Source organism: Neoarius graeffei, chromosome 15 (assembly GCF_027579695.1).
Source record: "Neoarius graeffei isolate fNeoGra1 chromosome 15, fNeoGra1.pri, whole genome shotgun sequence".
In the NCBI taxonomy this organism is placed as follows: domain Eukaryota; kingdom Metazoa; phylum Chordata; class Actinopteri; order Siluriformes; family Ariidae; genus Neoarius; species Neoarius graeffei.
In genome coordinates this window covers 35,783,701-35,804,800 of record NC_083583.1, presented here as the reverse complement: position 1 = coordinate 35,804,800, position 21,100 = coordinate 35,783,701, and the positions used below count along the sequence as shown (strand labels likewise).

At 38.9% G+C, this 21,100-nt stretch overlaps 1 protein-coding gene across 1 annotated transcript in view; it reads right to left on the bottom strand.

Annotated features, from left to right (window-relative positions):
* The window catches only part of arhgef18b (rho/rac guanine nucleotide exchange factor (GEF) 18b), a 119,071-nt gene extending 98,502 nt beyond the window's left edge, over positions 1–20,569 (bottom strand). Inside the window, 7 exon segments of the mRNA XM_060941200.1 lie at positions 1,670–1,721; positions 3,186–3,309; positions 3,406–3,523; positions 6,878–7,290; positions 11,394–11,491; positions 20,447–20,530; positions 20,533–20,569. Of these exon segments, the coding sequence (XP_060797183.1) occupies positions 1,670–1,721; positions 3,186–3,309; positions 3,406–3,523; positions 6,878–7,290; positions 11,394–11,491; positions 20,447–20,530; positions 20,533–20,569 (926 nt within the window).
* Positions 20,570–21,100: the final 531 nt, after the last annotated feature.

Sequence of the window (21,100 nt, the reverse complement as noted above, 5' to 3'; positions counted from 1 at the left end):
ATTGTTCTACAATGTAGAAAATAGTCAAAATACAGAAAAAAAAAACCTATGAATGAGTAAAGTTTGACTGGTACTGTGTTATTTCCTAATTTTACAATGAGTTGCTGAAGCCATGAGTTTTGTACAAGTGTTTTATGTGGCTGCAAAAACCCATTTGGAAAACTGTGTTAGGGTCTGGAGTGCTCGTTCATGTTAGGATGAGAAATCAGCAAGTACCAAACACCGCCAGATAATTCTCATCTCATCTCATTATCTCTAGCCGCTTTATCCTGTTCTACAGGGTCGCGGGCAAGCTGGAGCCTATCCCAGCTGACTACGGGCGAAAGGTGGGGTACACCCTGGACAAGTCGCCAGGTCATCACAGGGCTGACACATAGACACAGACAACCATTCACACTCACATTCACACCTACGGTCAATTTAGAGTCACCAGTTAACCTAACCTGCATGTCTTTGGACTGTGGGGGAAACCGGAGCACCCGGAGGAAACCCACGCGGACACGGGGAGAACATGCAAACTCCACACAGAAAGGCCCTCGCCAGCCACGGGGCTCGAACCCGGACCTTCTTGCTGTGAGGCAACAGCGCTAACCACTACACCACCGTGCCGCCAGATAATTCTCCTGTGAGCAAAAATAAAAAACAAAAACAAAAAAACACCCTGGCTGACTGGCATTACTTGTACTGTATAAGCTTTGAATTTTTTAACTACCTTCTTTACATAAAAATCCAAGTAAATATGTTTTTTTCAATATTAACAGAAGCTGTTACAGTCACACAGTCATGACCATCCATATAAGTCAGTATGAGCCAAATTTCACTTGTTTATAGTGTTATAACTCAGCTTTCTAGCAGTTGAATGGCAGAATGTCATGACAGTGCATGCTAACGCTAATGCTAGTTGATCTGCTAGGGTGGAGCATTGTGTACTTGGGTGGGAATGGGGCCGATTCAAGGAGTGGAAAAAAAAATTCAAATCTTATTCAACTCCATTACTTATCTGTTAGAGACCTGATCTTGATAAATTTTAACAAATCTTACCTAATCCAACTGTAAAAGTAAAGCTTTAAAGATACACTACATACTAAATAGTAAACTGCAGTTTTCAAGGTAAAAGATTCATACTAAAGGTACAAAAGGTGTATTCTTGGTGGTACGACCTCAGTGACAAGGAAAAATACAGTTCAGTACCATTTGCTTCTGAGAGTGTAGGACAAAAAAAAAATCAATACAACAGGGAGGAAGATTCAAAAGGATGAAAGATGCAGAGTAGCGAAAATTGCAATGGAAAGATGAGTAATGGCTCAGCCATAAATGTGCAGATTCAACAGGAGTAAATATTGAGGTATTGGTTTGTTGTTCAGTTTGGTGTGTGTTACAGGCTATGTGTGAGAGTTCATATAAATCACTATGCACAAAATAAAAGACGTAAAAAGATGACAATAATCTGGCCCAGAATGGCAGTTCAGCAGATGGTCCACAGGGACTTGGCTCACCAACAAAATAAATGCAATAATAAATCACAAAAATTACAACATAATCGAATGAGTCTCACACAACAATCAGTAGACGAGGTTTGGCCTGCTGAAATTGCACATGAATATTAATTTCACTAATGGAACATAACAAAGCTGGATTGTTTAATTTAATATGTATGTGTTGAACTTACATGTGCCATTGGCCTTCTGCTGAGCGCAAATTCTCATCGGAGTCATGTTCCTCTAAAACAGACAGAAACAACATCACTCATTGGGACAAATTAACCCTGAAATAAGCCCTTCTAAATTTAATAAATCCTCCTGACCTGTATAAAAAAGTAAAGAAAAAAATAAAACAATCCTATATAATTTTCAGTACAATTTTTTGTATAATATTCAGACAAGAATAGGTAAGGAATAAAACACTTGGGGACGTACAGTTACATGAAATCATACATGGCTTTGTTAAATACACGATTCTGATTGGTCAATTACGGCATTCTATGATCTATTATTTCTGTGTAATAAACTATTGCTCGGGAGGGCAGCACGATGGTGTAGTGGTTAGCACTGTTGCCTCACAGCAAGAAGGTTCTGGGTTCAAGCCCAGTGGCTGATGGGGGGCTTTCTGTGTGGTGTTTGTGTTCTCCCCGTGCCTGCACTGGGTGCTCTGGTTTCCTCCCACAGTCCAAAGACATGCAGTTAGGTTAACTGGCTACTCTAAATTGTCCATAGGTGTGTGTATGTATGGCTTTTTCCCAAGCCGGGAAATGGGAGGGTTGCGGCAGGAAGGGCATCCGGCGTAAAACTATGCTCCAATTAGTATGACATGTGGATCAATAGGGTCCACATGGCAGCAACCCTACAAACATAAGCGGGACAATCGCTATGAATCACATCATCAGCGGAAGCAATGAAGCAATTTTTAAATAAATAAAATCATTTTTTAAAGCAATTTTTTCAAATTATTGATTTCTTAAGTAAGTTTATTAAGTAGCCTCCGCTTCATGTCAGAGTCCTGCATCACCCTGTCAGGGTTTATTTTTAATAATGACTGGCTCACTGGACATTATCCCTTACATAATCACTGACCAGGTGGTGTGATGCAGCCTGACGAAGCTGAGTTAGTCTGACCATCCCAAAGTTGATTATTTTTCCAATGACAGTGGGTCCTGAAGTGTTTTAATCTGATAATACTACAGAAATCATAATTATTATCCATTTATAGCTACATTTTATGGAGTGGACTCTGTGAACCAAGTTCATTCCTTGTATCACTTCCATAATAGCAGTTATGAACAGTCATTTCATGAGCATCCTTTTTTTTCTTCTCACTCTTAATACCTCCCTCCAAAATAAGGCAGCTTGTCATGTTACTGAGAAACTGAAACATGTTTCTGAGGAGAGTAAACTCCTCGGTCCTGAAGATGTCAGAAAACTTAAAGGTACAGCTTTGCAAAGTTCTGCCACCGAAGACTCCTTCCATAAGTGTTGAATAAACATTGCCTTACAGAAAATAACAGAAGTCCCTGTGAATGAGCGTTTACTATAGAAACAGTAATATATTTTCAAGACTGCATGAATAGAAAGCTGTGATTTGCAGCTTCACTACTGTCAGAGCTGCTATTATAGAAAATGAACTAACAACTTCTGACTGTAGTATAATTGGAAATCAGGTGGAGTGTGAGTGTGTGATTAGCTCCTTACCTCCAGGAGCTCGAGCTGCCTGTTTAGAAGTTTCCAGAATGCGTGAGACCTTCTCAGCTCGAGACTTTGCATTTGATGACACAATCTCAGATCGGGAATACACCATCCTCTCTGGGGTGGACGGCTGCTAAAGAGCAAAGTAGTGTGTGAGTGTGTGTGTGTGTGTGTGTGTGTGTGTGTGTATTAATGTGGATTACAGATTGTATAGATTGTGCATTACTGAGGATTTGGTGAACTCTGTTTCTCTGGAGGTAGCGAACTCCTCCATCGAGCTCTGGGACTGGCTCTGATCATCTCCCTCCCCGTCACTGTCTATACTCCTGGTGTCCAGACTCAATCTACAGACACATTGTATAAGCACAACACACACACACAATATATATATATATATATTAAAGCTCCAAAGCTAACTCACTAAAATACACTTCGACTAATCAGCTTCAAACCGTATAATTATCAATGAGTTACTATGTTTTACATACGGATTATGCTGTCAAGTTGAAATCACTTATTTATTTTAATTAGACAGCAAATTAATGAACATTTTTTTGAAACTCAGTCATTTCATATTAATATAATTCTATGATATGAAAAGTAATGGCACCCTATAAAAGGAGGAAAAGGTAGCATATCACTGTGAGAGCTGACGTGCTGCAGTGGCTGAGCTGCATTACTGGCAGACCCGGCACACTCCACACTTTCATTTAGTTTAGTTGCCATTTTCAGCTCTCATTTCTCTTTACGAGATTTGTGGCTTTGGCTCATTGTAATGACTAAAAATGCAGTCCTGCTGTGGTGTGCATCTTTCTAAGAAACAATGTGAGCTTAAAGTCTGATTCAGTGTTAAATAGGCAGGTGTTTATATATATATATATATATATATATATATATATATCATCTCATTATCTGTAGCCGCTTATCCTGTTCCACAGGGTCGCAGGCAAGCTGGAGCCTATCCCAGCTGACTATGGGCGAGAGGCAGGGTACACCCTGGACAAGTCGCCAGGTCATCACAGGGCTGACACAGAGACAAACAACCATTCACACTCACATTCACACCTACGGTCAATTTAGAGGCACCAATTTGCCTAACCTGCATGTCTTTGGGGAAAACCGGAGCAAACCCACACAGACACGGGGAGAACATGCAAACTCCACACAGAAAGGCCCTTGCCAGCTGCTGGGCTCGAACCCAGGACCTTCTTGCTGCGAGGCAACAGTGCTAACCACTACACCACGATGATATATATATATAAAAAAAAGCCAATCATATTCCAAATAAGTATCTTCTGTTATTACACTAGTTTAAAGGAGCACAGCGGCAGGAGATGAGGTGTGCAGGCTTGGAGGTGTTATATATTGGATGTTTGTCTCTCTGCAGTTTATGGGTGATTCAGTGAATGAGATGCCATTCGTGTCCTGCTCTTTTTTTTACATTTACAAATCGGTCTGTAAAACTTTTAAACACAGGAAAAGTGTCCTTTACAACAAAATATGTGCATGTTTCAGATAAATCACTTCAGATATGATTAAAATCTACAAAACCTGCAGCACATTTTTGCAAATCCCAGCCCACTATAACTACACTTACTTCAGATATAATCATTAAAACTACTTCTCATCTCATTATCTCTAGACGCTTTATCCTGTTCTACAGGGTCGCAGGCAAGCTGGAGCCTATCCCAGCTGACTACAGGCTAATTTAGACTCTAATGGACTACGGTCAATTTAGAGTCACCAGTTAACCTAACTGCATGTCTTTGGACTGTGGGGGAAACCGGAGCACCCGGAGGAAACCCACACGGACACAGGAAGAATATGCAAACTCCACACAGAAAGGCCCTCGGCGGCCACGGGGCTCGAACCCAGACCTTCTTGCTGTGAGGTGACAGCGCTAATCAATACACCACCGTAGCGCCTAAAATAACTTCTGAAATCGCAATTATACTAATACTAATCTAATACGTTTGTATTAGAGTGTGAATCCATGTAACATCCCATATTTGAAAAATACTTTTAATTTATAAGCATTTTTAAGAGACATAAAGATTCGATGGCACGTCAAACATGGATTGTTTTGGTGTTTACAGTGTGTGTAATTTACTGTGTCTCGGGTTTTTGGTGCATTTTGTCACTCTGCAGTCATGTGTTTTTGGTGTCATAAGCAGATTAACTGGTTCCTCTTTTGTTCAGCAGCAGTGAGTCATTTCGCACGAATGAGTGAACATGCAAACTTCTCTTGTTCTGTTTTAAATTTCACTAAAACTGTTTTATAATGGGACTTTAAATGCTCGAGTTCCTAAGATAAACAAAATCATATTTTGATAATGCTTTCTGTGAAGGTCTTAACATGTTATAATTCAATGTGCATTTGTTAACAAATATTATACCACATACTTAATAATATATATTTAATTTTCAGCAATGTTTATAATGCATTACACATTAGTAACAGAATACATTATAAGAAGTACTGCTCATATCACCAATCCCAAAGAAATTCACCAACTATTATTATTCATCTCATCTCAGTATCTCTAGCCGCTTTATCCTGTTCTACAGGATAGGCAAAAATAAGCCTTGGCTTCAGCCTATTCCTTTTTTGGTTACAGAGTTTGTTAAATTTTTTTGTGTGAAAATGTTTAGTGCAAGCATGTATAATAATTCTTTGTCAGCTGAGTGCACAAAATTTAAGTTTTGTATTGTAGATTGTAACCGAAATAAACCATTCATTCATTCAATATCTGTCACAGGTCACATAATATAAGCAGTATTTTCTAACAAACAGTCTATTTCATTATGCAGCCTGTTTGATACACAGATGTATTGACTCGAGCGCCTTGTATCCAACAATATGCTATAATACACCGTGTCATTACACCCCATAGTTCCACTGCACTCCATAGATCACTTAGGACACACTGTAAAAAATGGCCGTAGAATTAACAGTGAATTTATGTAAAATCATGACATAAAAAACTGTAAATACAAAAACAATGAAGCAGTGTGTAATTTACATCAATATACTGTAAAACTCCTAACCAAATACCACTGTTAATTTAACAGTAAGAATATGTTGAATTGATCATATTTTTTTGTAGAATTTACAAATTGTTGTAGTTTAAATACAGACAAACTGTAATACTAAAACAGAATGTGATAGTTAAAATTACATCATTGCCTGTTAAAAAAATTAAAAAACGGTCACCGTTGTGGCTCAGTTGACTAAGGCGCCATACCATGAATCTGGGGACCTGGGTTCGATTCTGACCCAAGGTCATTTCCTGATCTCTCTCCAGTTCATTTCCTGTCTCTATGCTGTCCTATCCAATAAAGGTGAAAAAAGCCCCCCCCCCAAAAAAATATCTGTCTAGTAGATCATTGCTTGTAACCATTTTGAGTCATTGTTTATTGTACAATGAATATCCGTAAAATTAACAGTTATGTATTGATTATTGTACATTGAATACCTGTAAAATTTACATTTAGTTATCATTAATTGTACATGGAATCCCAGTGAAATGTGCAAGTTATTCTGTAATGTTGTTTACATTTCACTGTATTTTTAACAGGATTATTCTGGCAACCACAGCTGCCAGTGTTTTTCCGTAAAAACAACGGATTTTTTTTACAGTGCATGAAGCTTATCTAATTATGCTACTATTAAACAATATTTCACTTTTCGGTCTCACCTTCTCCCCAGGCCAAGCGGATTCAGTGGGATGTCTGAGCTGTGTCTCCGCGAGGTGGACATAGACCTGACCAGTATGGGGAAACTGTTCCTGTCCAAGTCGTCCACACTCTCTGCTGATTCCATTGTCTCTCCCTGATCAGACAGCAGGCTGGTCCTACTGTGGGATGGGGAGAAATTTTCTGTATACGATCCACAGTGCAGCATGGCTGATGGGTGGAAGAACAGTCCAGGACTGAGCTGTGTTTTGTCCCCTGGGTCAATAAATACAGATGGAGGGCTTTCAGAAATCTCACACTCCCCACCAGGTCTGCCCTGCAGGTCTCTGAAATACTCAGAGTCACTCAGAGAAGAGCTCAGGGCCAATAAGTCATCTGTCCCATACTCGTAATCGCTCTCAACTAAACAGGAACTCTGAAAAAAAAAAAAAAAACACCAAAAAACAGCATTGGGGTTATACAGGTTGAAAAAACTGGCCCAAAAACATCTTTGCTTCATTAAAAAAAACTATATATATATATATATATATATATATATATATATATATATATATATATACACACACACACACAGTGGTGCTCGAAAGTTTGTGAACCCTATAGAATTTTCTATTTTTCTGCATAAATATGACCTAAAACATCATCAGATTTTCACACAAGTCCTAAAAGTAGATAAAGAGAACCCAGTTAAACAAATGAGACTAAAATATTATATTTGGTCATTTACTTATTGAAGAAAATGATCAATATTACATATCTGTGAGTGGCAAAAGTATGTGACCCTTTGCTTTCAGTATCTGGTGTGACCCCCTTGTGCAACAATAACTGTAACTAAACGTTTCCGGTAACTCTTGATCAGTCCTGCACACCGGCTTGGAGGAATTTTAGCCCATTCCTCCGTACAGAACAGCTTCAACTCTGGGATGTTGGTGGGTTTCCTCACATGAACTGCTCACTTCAGGTCCTTCCACAACATTTCCATTGGATTAAGGTCAGGACTTTGACTTGGCCATTCCGAAACATTCACTTTATTCTTCTTTAACCATTCTTTGGTAGAACGACTTGTGTGCTTGGGGTCGTTGTCTTGCTGCATGGCCCACCTTCTCTTGAGATTCAGTTCATGGACAGATGTCCTGACATTTTCCTTTAGAATTCGCTGGTATAATTCAGAATTCATTGTTCCATCAAACCATCCTGGCCCAGATGCAGCAAAACAGGCCCAAACCATGATACTACCACCACCATGTTTCGCAGATGGGATAAGGTTCTTTTGCTGGAATGCAGTGTTTTCGTTTCTCCAAACATAATGCTTCTCATTTAAACCAAAAAGTTCTATTTTGGTCTCATCCATCCACAAAACATTTTTCCAATAGCCTTCTGGCTTGTCCAAGTGATCTTTATCAAACTGCAGATGAGCAGTAATATTCTTTTTGGAGAGCAGTGGCTTTTTCCTTCCAAACTTGCCTTGCACACCATTGTTGTTCAGTGTTCTCCTGATGGTGACCTCATGAACATTAATATTAACCAATGTGAGAGAGACCTTTGGTTGCTTAGAAGTTACCCTGGGGTCCTTTGTGACCTCGCCAACTATTACACGCCTTGCTCTTGGAGTGATCTTTGTTGGTCGACCACTCCTGGGGAGGGTAACAATGGTCTTGAATTTCCTCCATTTGTACACAGTCTGTCTGACTGTGGATTGGTGGAGTCCAAAGTCTTTAGAGATGGTTTTGTAACCTTTTCCAGCCTGATGAGCATCAACAACGCTTTTACTGAGGTCCTCAGAAATCTCCTTTGTTCGTGCCATGATACACTTCCACAAACATGTGTTGTGAAGATCAGACTTTGATAGATCCCTGTTCTTTAAATAAAACAGGGTGCCCACTCACACCTGATTGTCATCCCATTGATTGAAAACACCTGACTCTAATTTCACCTTCAAATTAACTGCTAATCCTAGAGGTTCACATGCTTTTGCCACTCACATATATGTAATATTGGATCATTTTCCTCAATAAATAAATGACCAAGGATAATATTTTTGTCTCATTTGTTTAACTGGGTTCTCTTTATCTACTTTTAGGACTTGTGTGAAAATCTGATAATGTTTTAGGTCATATTTATGCAGAAATATATAAAATTCTAAAGGGTTCACAAACTTTCAAGCACCACTGTATATATATATATATATATATATATATATATATATATATATATATATATATATATATATATATATATTTCCCCATTTTAACACAATACTTTGATTCCACAATTAGCAGGTTTTACAAAACTCAAGTATTAAAAAAGCAAACCTGAAGTTGATTATTTGCCTGTAACAGCATATCCTGAAATGTTGTAATTATCTTATAACCACAGCAATTTGCCACCAATCATAACTTTCTTTTTATTATTTGTTCATCACTCCGCTGTCTTAAAGATGTTGGGAAATTTTAAAGTTGTAACTTTATCTTTGACTGTTACAAAGTGCTGACACTGGAGACTTCTTTCATAAATATTAAATAAACATCTCCTTACAGAAATCCTCACCATATCAACAATTAATGATTTTATTCACTGTAGGAGCTTTACCACTATGTTACTGTCTCTGGTCAGAGTAAGAAAATAGTGTTCAGGTTTTGTATGCAGTAGATTTAACCTCATATGTCTGAATGGCTTTTTAATGCTTGTTGCAATATTATTTTATTTTTTTTAGTGCAAGAAAATTTTGTTTTCTTATTTTAAAGTCTTAATGCAGTGCACTACTGGGTTTGGAAGTAAATTTTCTTTTATATGGTGACATACTGATAAAAAGCTAGGAAAAATTTCCCAATAAAACTTCTAATATGACAGAATTCAGTTCAATTCAGTTGGTGTAGAGTTTACAATAGAGTCAAATTAGGGTCTTTATTGGAGAACACAAAAAGTAAAATATGAAACTGATGAGGACTCATAGTAATAGGCAAACTTAAAACCAAGGAATTCTGACACTTTTCTTTGCAATACAACTTTTTCTTTCTGTTTTCCTTCTGTTTTGTTTTTATTTTATGTCCTTCATTTTGTTCATCCTTCAGTTTTGTCTTCTTTTTGACCTGAATAGAAGGAGGAGCGAGGCATTTATCACTAAACCTCATGTCTATCTTATCAGAAACTGCTTTTGAAATCAAGAAAAAAGCTAATGATGGCATAAAGAAGATTCCTTTTTAGGGCCCGTTTACACGAGGACGCTGTCGGGTAAAAACGACTAAATATTTTATCAGAAGTGCCTTTCGTTTACATGAGGACGGCGTTTCCGAGGCTGAAAAACGGATAAAATTGAAAACGCCTTTCAAAGTGGATAAGTTAAAAACGGCCCCCGTTGCGTATCCGTCTAAACTACCCAATACGCGAAACTCCGCTCGGATCTGCTCACGTCGGGTACGCGTTTACGTCATACATATGTCATATACTGCACATGCCAGCCCGGGAAGTAAGAAAGTAAGTAAAAAAGTAAGAGCATGTCTGATTACATCAATCAAACGGACCTTCAAGCTGCTCTGTGTTTCAATGCAGTAGATGTGTTTTCCTGCTCACCCGCCCAGCTGGAGCTCCTCAGTTTGGTGTTGCCAAGTTACACACACATGCACGCGCGCGCCGCCTATTCAAGCCGCTCGTGAAACCATAAACCCGAGACTGAAAACAAAACTAGCAGCCGAACGGGTTTATTTTGCTGAGATGGACACTGCCTTTTCTCTTCTTCACCGAAACAAGAGTGAGTGTTACTTAATAAAGGCAGATTAAAAGAGTTTCGGTTTGCTCCTGCTCCTCCCTCGAGCACTACAGTACCTCAGCCGGTGTTCTGAAATTTCTTCCTACCTATAATTTCTTCCTACCCGGTGTTCTGTAAAGTTATCCTAGCAAGTTCTCATACAGACCGTTTTATTATTCAAAACAAGTCATTACAAATTATTTGACTCGGCCAAAGACTCGACCAATACGCACAAAACATAAAAATCGGCAAATGCGTGAAATTCTCACCGATTTTCTATCAGCCCAGCTGATCGGTGGGACAAAACTACTGTTGAATTTTCCTACCCTCCTGGATTTCGCGCATGCGTAGTAGGCTTGGTAGGATAACTTGACAGAACAGCGGTGCAGATGTGCAGATCAGACAAGACGGAAGACGTTGCGCATGCGTGCAGACATAGCGGAGACATTTATGCGTCACCGTATAGACGCAGATTTCCTCCTTGAAAACGGTCGTGTAGACGCGGAAAAAAGTGAGAACGAAAACGGACTTTTGCGTTTTTGTTTTATACCGTCCCCGTGTAAAGTGGGCCTTAAAGAACCTGTCAAACAAATTGTTCTTTAAAAAATTCATAGGCGGGATTTATATATAGAACAGTGCACATTATTTCCCAGTTAACTAAAACAGTTAAGGATCCTTAAAGATTTTTTATCTGTATTACTGTAGTTTGGTTATTTTCTACTCTAACATATGTTTATTAAAGTGGTCCTTATGATTTTTGTGTGTTTTCTCACCTGCTCTTCAGGTGTGCTGCTGAAGAAGTCAGGTGAAGGTGAGGAGGAAGATCTCATCTCTGAGACTGAAGCACTTGGTTGTGTGCATGGTTTACTTTCTAAAGTTTAAAAAAAAAGGAGGATCAACATCCCTTTACAATGAAGGTACATCATCTACTTTTTGCACTCTGTATATACGCTTATGTTTATAAGTCAGTCGGTCGGTCACTTGGTCAATAAATCAAATCTACCAAATAAAAAAGAAATAAATACTTCTACCCATTTACTATCACTCAATCAAGCAATTCATTGGTCAAACAAGAACCAAATCAATCAAAAACAATCAGATCAACTGATTAATCATTATCAACCATCAACAACAACAACAACAAAAATCAATTCATAGTCATTCAATCAATCTGTAAATCAATCACTCAATCCATCCATCCATCCATCCATCCATCCATCCATCCATCCATCCATCCATCAGCCAAATAATTAACTAATCAATCAAATCAATTGACCATCCATCCAATCAGCTCACTCACTCACTCACTCACTCACTCACTCACTCACTCACTCAGTTTAAAATTAATCAATCCACCTGTCATTTAATAATATTGCAAATCAATCAATCAATCAATCAATCAATCAATCAATGTACCCATTCATTCATTCATTAGCCAATCAATTAACAAATTAATCAAACCAACCAACTAGCTGGATTAACTGACCAATCAATCAACCAAAAATTATATTCAGTCCATCTGTCCACTCATCCATTCACTGACCAATCAACCAATAGAGTAACAAAACAAATGACGAATCAAATCAACCAACTAACCGTTCAGTTATTATACACTTGAGTCCAAAAGTCTGAGTGCATGACCAACAACTATTTTTATGTCACCATTTATCAAACACTGATACTGTTTTGGTCAAGTTATATTTCTGTGTTTCTCAGACATGATCATCATTCCTCGCTGATATCAGTCCAGTACAGTGTGTTATTACTGAGTGAAAGCCAAAGGCAAGAGAACACAGAACACAGAGATGTTATGACCTTGAACACTGTGACACAAGTTTATATGTTGTTTAAATAAAATACACAGTGTCATAACTGTGGAAAGTCAACTGTTAACCAATCAAGTGTTGTGTGAACAAATGTTCAGATGGATTTCAGCTCCTTACAAGGATTTCTCACACACAAACACTGGATGCATACACTGCTTTGGAAGGAAATGCTTGGGACTGTTAAAAAATTTTGAGAAATGTCTTTAGCAAACCTTCCAGTTATGTGAGAGGAAACAGAGAAAATATCTCCGGTTAGCATGTTTACGTGATGTTGCTTGTATTGAAAAAAATAATCAGGTTGGCTATGTCTAAGAATTGGCCACATGATGAATTCGTACTCCACATTCCAAACAAATAGGGGGCAGTAGCTCATCAGAAAGTTGGAGTGTCCAGCCCTATCATAAGAAACAAGGAAATGCACAGTCCCTCCTCCCCTTTCCCTTCCCTTCAAATGGACCCCCATCACCCACAGAATTTCACTCACTGAATAAAACGTAAAACTATTTTAAGTCAATCCACTATTAGGTTCATACAATCTAACTTGATAGTCATCAATTGTTAAAAGAACGAAAAAAAAAAAAGCCAAGGTTCATGCAGCTAATTAGTGACAGCCATGTCATGTGATTACACAGCGTGACACACTTGCCTAGTTTTGAGCGCCAATGGGCTAATATATTCTCGCCAATTTTGGTAATGTTTCTGTAATGGGGCACCAGTAGGGGGTTTTATATATATGTAGGCTATGGGGAAACCATGGCCTAAAAGTTAGAGAAGCAGCTTTGGAATCAAAAGGTCACCGAAAGTGGTATTATGAGACAGATGGTACATCCTTTCTCAGGGCTAGATGGTTAGCATGCTAACTTCAGTAGATATCTCTGCAAGGCAATACATAGATGCCTTTGACATAATGTCAAAGCTGTTACTTCTTTACATTTGGTTGATAATTTTAGTTAATTTTTTAACAATTTAAACTAAAACTACACATAGCACCTTTAAACTCTTTCACACAAAATTTACCTACATTGTAAATATAATTAGCATAATAAAATATAAAATATTAATATTAATAAAATCACTATTAACAAAAGAAAAAACAGTCAAGTCTCCATCCATCCATTATCTGTAGCCACTTATCCTGTACAGGGTCGCGGGCAAGCTGGAGCCTATCCCAGCTGACTATGGGCGAGAGGCGGGGTACACCCTGGACAAGTCGCCAGGTCATCGCAGGGCTAACACATAGAGACAAACAACCATTCACACTCACGGTCAATTTAGAGCCACCAATTAGCCTAACCTGCATGTCTTTGGACTGTGGGGGAAACCAGAGCACCCGGAGGAAACCCACGCAGACACGGGGAGAACATGCAAACTCTGCACAGAAAGGCCCTCGCCAGCCGCTGGGTTCGAACCCAGAACCTTCTTGCTGCGAGGCGACAGTGCTAACCACTACACCACTGTGCCATCCCAGTCAAGTCTCATTATGTATAAAAATAGTTTCAAAAATACTTTCAATTTCCAATTTTTGCCTTTTTTTTTTTTTTACAGGATTTGAAATCCTATATATATATTCCTCTGATATCCTATCCACCATTTTTTGCTGGTATTGGCCTGATACTGGTATTAGATCGTTCCCATCTCTAATTATAAATCCACAGGTCTTTTGGACCTGACTGTATATACAGCACTATCCTGGTAGGTGATAAACAGAAGCAGTCTGCTGTATAAACTATAAAAAGTGTGTTTAAACTATCTTTACACACATTTTATATATGCGAGTATATCTCATATTAAAACAGTCAATTCAGGTTACACATTAATTAACAGGAAGTGGAAGTTCAGATGTAGTGAGGCAACCAGAATGTAAGCATTGCCTCCTCACTCTGTTATGGTGCAGAAGCTCCAGTTTACTTTGGCAGAACCCTCTTGTATTTGTCAGCGGAAATGAGCTTTAACAGCACAGCTGGTTGCTTTGGCCATGTGTGACATAGGAAAGTACTGATAACCATTTTATATCACAGTCTAGTTGAATTCTGGATTCTGATTGGTCAGAAGGTGATAGTAGTTCTACTGCAAATCACAGGTTTATATTAATGCACTTGTTCTAATATGTTATTGTATCTATAGGAACAGCTCATTCAGAGGGATTTGTAAGGTGGACGATCCACATCAATGGATGTAAAAAAAAATGTTGATATTGTGAAGTTCTTTTCAAATGAATGTCATTATTAAACAATTAAAAAACTGGTGTTATAGGAAAACAATCCACTTTGTGGTGGTCGCAGTAACTCCTCTTCTTCACACCACTTAATTGTTGATTTTTTTTCCTATAAAAACACAAAGTGTAGAGCCTGAGGCAACAACTCACATCTACAGCAGATGAAAAGACAATATCGAATATTCCAGCTTCACTTCTGACTGTTACAAAGCGCTGAGACTGGAGACTTCTTCCATAAATGTCAAAAATGTCTCCTTACAGAAAACTGCACCATATCAATGATTCCATGTAGATAGTTTGCCATACATGTCGTGTGAGTGAGCTGTTACTACAGAAATGATCAGCTGGACCCCTGACAGAGCTGCTGTTCTAGAAAATGAATACCTTATTAACACTTTCTGACCAATCAGAATCCAGAACTCAACAGTGCCATGGTGTAAAATGTTATATATTATCCCAGGGTCCAGATAAATTAGCCACAGACCGCACCTTTTCCAACCTGTAATATGTAAAGCATTAAATAGTTTTGTGAATGTTAAATATTTTATGATGAGATTTAACTGAAGAATTTACTGAAAGGTCACGGGTGTCCTTAGCAACCCTGACAGCTATTTAGTTTCCACACTGAGCAATCACAGAGCACATTTTTATACACACCACATACAGCAGCCATAGCCAACTGAAAATTCCGTTCATTCATACTGTACTATGATGAATTTGGTTCAAGCATTTATCCATCTATCCATCAAGCACAGCTATATATTTATCCATCCACCCAGTCATCCAAGCTATATATCTAACATCCATCACTCACACCTATATATCCATCCATCCATCCATCCATCCATCCATCCCAACTATACATCTGTCCGTCCATCAAACTCAGCTATAAATCAATCCATCCAAGCAGCCATCTCAGCTATATCCATCCATCCATCCATCCATCCATCCATCTCAGCAATATATATCTATCTAGCCATCCAGCCATCCATCTCTCACAGCTATATATTTATCCATCCAGCCATTCCAGCTATATCTAGCCATCCAGCCAGCCAGCCAGCCATTGAGCTCAACCATATATCTACCCATCTATCTCTCACAGTATACAGTGCCTTGCAAAAGTATTCATCTCCCTTGGTGTTTATTCTGTTTTGTTGCATTACACACTGGAATTAAAATGGATTTTTGGGGGGTGAGCATCATTTGATTTACATAACATGCCTACCACTTTAAAGGTGCACATTGTTTTTTTATTGTGACACAAACAATAATTAAGATGAAAAAACAGAAATATGTAGTGTGCATAAGTATCCCCCCCCCCAAAAAAAGGCAATACTTTATAGAGCCACCTTTTGCTACAATTACAGCTGCAAGTCTCTTGGGGTATGTCTCTATTAGCTTAGCACATCTAGCCACTGGGATTTTTGTCCATTCCTCAAGGCAAAACTGCTCCAACTTCTTCAAGTTAAATGGGTTGCGTTGGTGTACAGCAATCTTCAAGTTATGCCATAGATTCTCAGTTGGATTAAGGTCTGGACTTTGATTAGGCCATTCCAAGACATTTAAATGTTTCCCTTTAAACCACTCCAGTGTAGCTTTAGCAGTATGTTTAGGGTCATTGTCCTGCTAGACCGTGAACCTTCATCCCAGTCTCAAACCTCTGGCTGACTCAAACAGGTTTTCCTCCAGAATTGCCCTGTATTTAGTGCCATCCATGTTTCCTTCAGTCATGACCAACTTTCCAGTCCCTGCAGATGAAAAACATCCCCACAGCATGATGCTGCCACCACCATGCTTCATTGCAGGAATGGTGTTCTCAGGGTGTTGAGTTTGCGCCACACATGGCATTTCCCATGATGGCCAAAAAGTTACATTTTAGTCTCATTTGACCAGAGAATCTTCTTCCATGTGTTTGGGGAGTCTGCCACATGTTGTTGGGCAAACTCCAAACGTGATTTTTTTAAGCAATGACTTTTTTCTGGCCACTCTTCCATAAAGCCCTGCTCTGTGGAGTGTATGGCTTAAAGTGTATGGCTTAAAGATACTCCCATCTCCGCTATGGATCTTTGCAGCTCCCTCAGTGTTGTCGTTGGTGTCTTTGTTGCATCTCTGATTAATGCCCTCCTTGCCCGGTCTGTGAGTTTTGGTGGGCGGCCTTCTCTTGTCAGGTTTGTAGTGGTGCCATATTCTTTCCATTTTGCTATAACAGATTTAATGGTGCTCCCTGGGATATTCGAAGTTTGGGAAATTTTTTATGACCCAGCCCTGATCCATACTGGCCACAACTTTGTCTCTGGCCTGTTTGGAGGCTCCTTGGTTTTCATGTTGCTTGCTTAGTAGTGTTGCAGAGTCAGGATCCTTCCAGAATAGGTTGATTTATACAGACATCATGTGATAGATCATGTGACACTTTGATTGCACACAGGTGGATCTTAATCAACTAATTATGTGACTTATGAAGTGAATTGGTTGGACCAGCTCTTATTTAGGGGTTTCATACGAAAAGGGGTGAATACTTATGCACACTCCAGATTTCTGTTTGTTCATCTTAATTATTGTCTCAATAAAACAACAGTTTGCACCTTTAAAGTGGTAGGCATGTTGTAAAAATCAAATGGTGCTAACCCCCCCCAAAAATCCCTTTTAATTCCAGCTTGTATTGTGATAAAACAGGACAAACACCAAGGGGGATGAATACTTTTGAAAGGCACTGTATATCTGTCAATCCATCCAGCACAACTATATATCTATCTATCCATCCATCCATCCATCCATCCATCCAAGCTATATATCTCTCCATCTATCCATCCTTTCCATCACAGCTAAATTTCTCCCCATGTATCCATCGTTCAACCACAATTATACTTGTATATCTATCTATCCATCCATCCATCATAGCTATATACCCATCTATCCATACATACATCTATCCTTCCACCATAGCTATATATCCATCCATCCATTGCAGCTGTATTCAGTATATGGCATGTGGACACCTGACCATTACTCTAATATGATGGGATACTCCCATTCCAAGACTATGGCCATTAACAGAGTAGGGAAACTGTAATCCCACAGCATATAAAACATCCTGCACTACTGTGTGCTTCCAACTTTGTGGCAACAGTTTGGGGAAGAACCATATACGGGTGTGATGGTCAGGTGTCCATATACTTCTGGCCATATAGCGTATCCATCCATCCATCCATCCATCCATCCATCCATCTGCTGCAGCTATACCTTAACATGCTATGAATTCTTCCATATTTAGAGAATATCATGGCTGTGACCTTGATACCCATCAGTATGCCCTGAGTAGTGTTTAATAACAGATCAGATATGAATAAGATAAATCCCTGAACACAGGAACTTCCTCTCTCTCTCTCTCTCTCTCTCTCTCTTTTTCTCTCTCGCTGTGCTGCTGATGATCATAACATGTAAAATGACACAAGCCAGACCCCCCATAACCCTCCCTCCCAAAATTCCCTCTGGCTCCTGACGCCGGGTTGGTCTGCATCTACATCAAACGTGCAGTATGTAAACCTCACCACTGCCATTCATGCACCGGTATCCTTTTATGGGTCGACTCCTGACACCATATGTTACAGCCAGGGAAAGAGGACCTTAGTGTTTTAGTGTCTCAGACGGAACAAAGCACTCACAAGTACACTTTATATATTAGGAAGAACTTTGTGGTGGGTGTGTGTGTGGGTGTGGGTGTGTGAATGAGCAGATACTTCATGAAATATCCCTAACACTTTACATTAAGTTTCCCTTAACAAACATAATTAACCAACTTCAGCATCAAGTAAGTAATAAAACACTCAATTAATAAGCTCTTAATAAGGCATAAAAAATGTCTCTGTCCTGAAGGTGTCAGAAAACTAAAAGTTACAGCTTTGCCTCTGACAGTTACAAAGCACTAAAAGTGGAGACTCCATCCATGAATGTTAAATAAATGCTTCCTTACATAAGAATTCATTATATCAACAATTACACATTTTTCTTTAAAAAAACAAACGACATTTTAATTTATTATAAGTTTAGTTTATGTCTCATACGAGTCTCTGTGTCAGTTGATTAGAAATTACAAAATATTAGAACAAATGCATTACAAAATACTTAAATATCACTGGCACAAAACAACCTAAAAATCCCTGGCTTCACCTTTAAAGGGGCAATGTGTAAGAATTGGCCACATGGCAAATTCATACTCCACATTCCAAACAAATAGGGGGCAATATATCAACAGAAAGTTGGGGTGTTCACCCTTATCGCAAGAAACAAAGAAATGCAAAGTGCCTCCTCACCCTTAGCCCCCAAAGCACCACCACCACTCACTGAATCATCACTCACTGATTATGTCACAAAGCTATTTTTTAGATGATGTACTACTGGGTTCATAAAATCTCGGTATCACATCAGTAGTGCATGAGACCACTATGGCTTGCGACACTGAAGATATGTAAACTTTTTATTAATAATGCGACTAATCAAGCCCACTGCCTATGACTCAATAAAATAATCACATAGCTGAATGTTCTTGAAAGTTTTATAGTTTATTTGGTTGAATAATTGAGCTAAAAACAGGAGCGCCACCTTACCTTTGCGAGACTGTGCCCTCGCAGTTTTAGCTTGTGAATTAGCATTAGCAGATCTTATACCCAGCCACTACAAAACTCTTCATGAGCATCTAGGGATTTGTAAATTTTAAACTCACACAAAGTGCATGCACTCAGTCCAAAACCAAGGTCGTTTACAATGTTCAGGAAGGTGAACGAGTGAAAAATCATTGATCCAACCTTTAATGTCAGTTGTAAAAATCAATGACTTTAATGCTAGATGAAAGTTTGTTGGGAACTTATTTGTCACGTTTCATCATTTTGCTGTTCTTACATCATTAAGTTTAATATTCCATAACATTAGCAATCTTATAATTGCCCTTTGGATTTAACTTGGAGTTTCCTGGCTGTGATGTTTTGTTGATTCTACCCAGCCTGGGGCTTCACATTGTCAGTCTGCAGAGATGCAGCTTAATACAACTGTGTCAAGGCTGGATTAAATCAAAGGGGGCAACCCAAGTCAACAACTTCTTTCAGAACTCATCACGCTTATCATGAGATGTCTGTAGACACACGGATGTCACATCATCCTGTAACTGTTTGAACACATGCTGTAACAGTGTGTGAGTCATGAGAAGTGGACTGATTGTTAAAACCACGTTAATGCACGCTGCTCTGAAGACAATTATAGAACATAAACGTCATATAAACTTCTTAGCAATGAAAGACCTAGGCACAGTGTGAAACCCACTCAGCTTAAAAAGTCTTTTAAACACACTATGTACAGGCTGGTTAAAATCTACTTCAATTAACCAATAATGATCTCATATCGTGTGATAGCGTTCATGCAGCTCCAGCAGAAAGCAGCATTCTGAAGATGAATGAAAGTCAAAATACCTGAGTTTTACAGGAAAATGCTGTGAAATGTATAAAAATGTCATCTCCCTACAGCACTGTTGTCAATATCTGCACTGTGTAAATGCTGACTGCTGTATAAGCGTTCGTTTTTCTGGGTATTATAAATATATTTCTATTGTATCTTATCATTATATTGATCTAATTTGCTGTAACATATCATTTCAATGTCATCTTATAAAAAATAAAAAATAAATAAAAAACACAGCAAAAATCTGGAAAAACTCATTTACAAAGAAAAAATAAAGAACTGAATCAAAGCCCAATCCCCAGCAAAGCAGCAGGAATAAATTGCATTTGGATTCTACCTCTTTTAAAAGACCATCGTTTCATCCAGAACTTGGAGAAGGACGGCCAGGAGTGGTTGAGGAGAGAATCAGCCATCGAAAACTCAAGCAGGAGAGCAAGAAAAACACAGAAATCCCTGACATGCAGCAGAGTCAAGAACCAACTGGAGTTTAGTGAACATCTGATCCAAAGATCCAAAGCTGAGGACAGAGTGAATGGGGGGGGGGGGGGGGGGGGAGAGAGAGAGAGAGAGAGAGAGAGAGAGAGAGAGATTGTGAGTGAAACAGGAAGAGAGAGAGGAAGAAGAAGAAAGGAAGGAAGAGTGGCAGAGAGAGAGAGAAAGAAAAAAAGGAAAGAGAAACACAAGAAAGAGATGTAGTAAGAAACAGAGATAGAGACAGAAACAGTAAAAGTGAGATGGCGAGAGAGACACACACAGACAGAGATAGAGACAGAGGTGGAAAGCAAGAGAGTAAGAGAGACAGATAGAGAGACAGGGTTGCGGGTGTAGATGGAGAGGAATGATGCATGTTAGAGACTGAAGCTCTCAGGAGGATGTGGAGCGGAAGGAGAGTGTCTTTTGGTCTCGAGCTGACAGAATGAGGACAAGACAAAGAAATTCAGAGAAAACAGATTTGGACTGAAGTGTGGGATTTGTCACTCGTTTCTTTGAA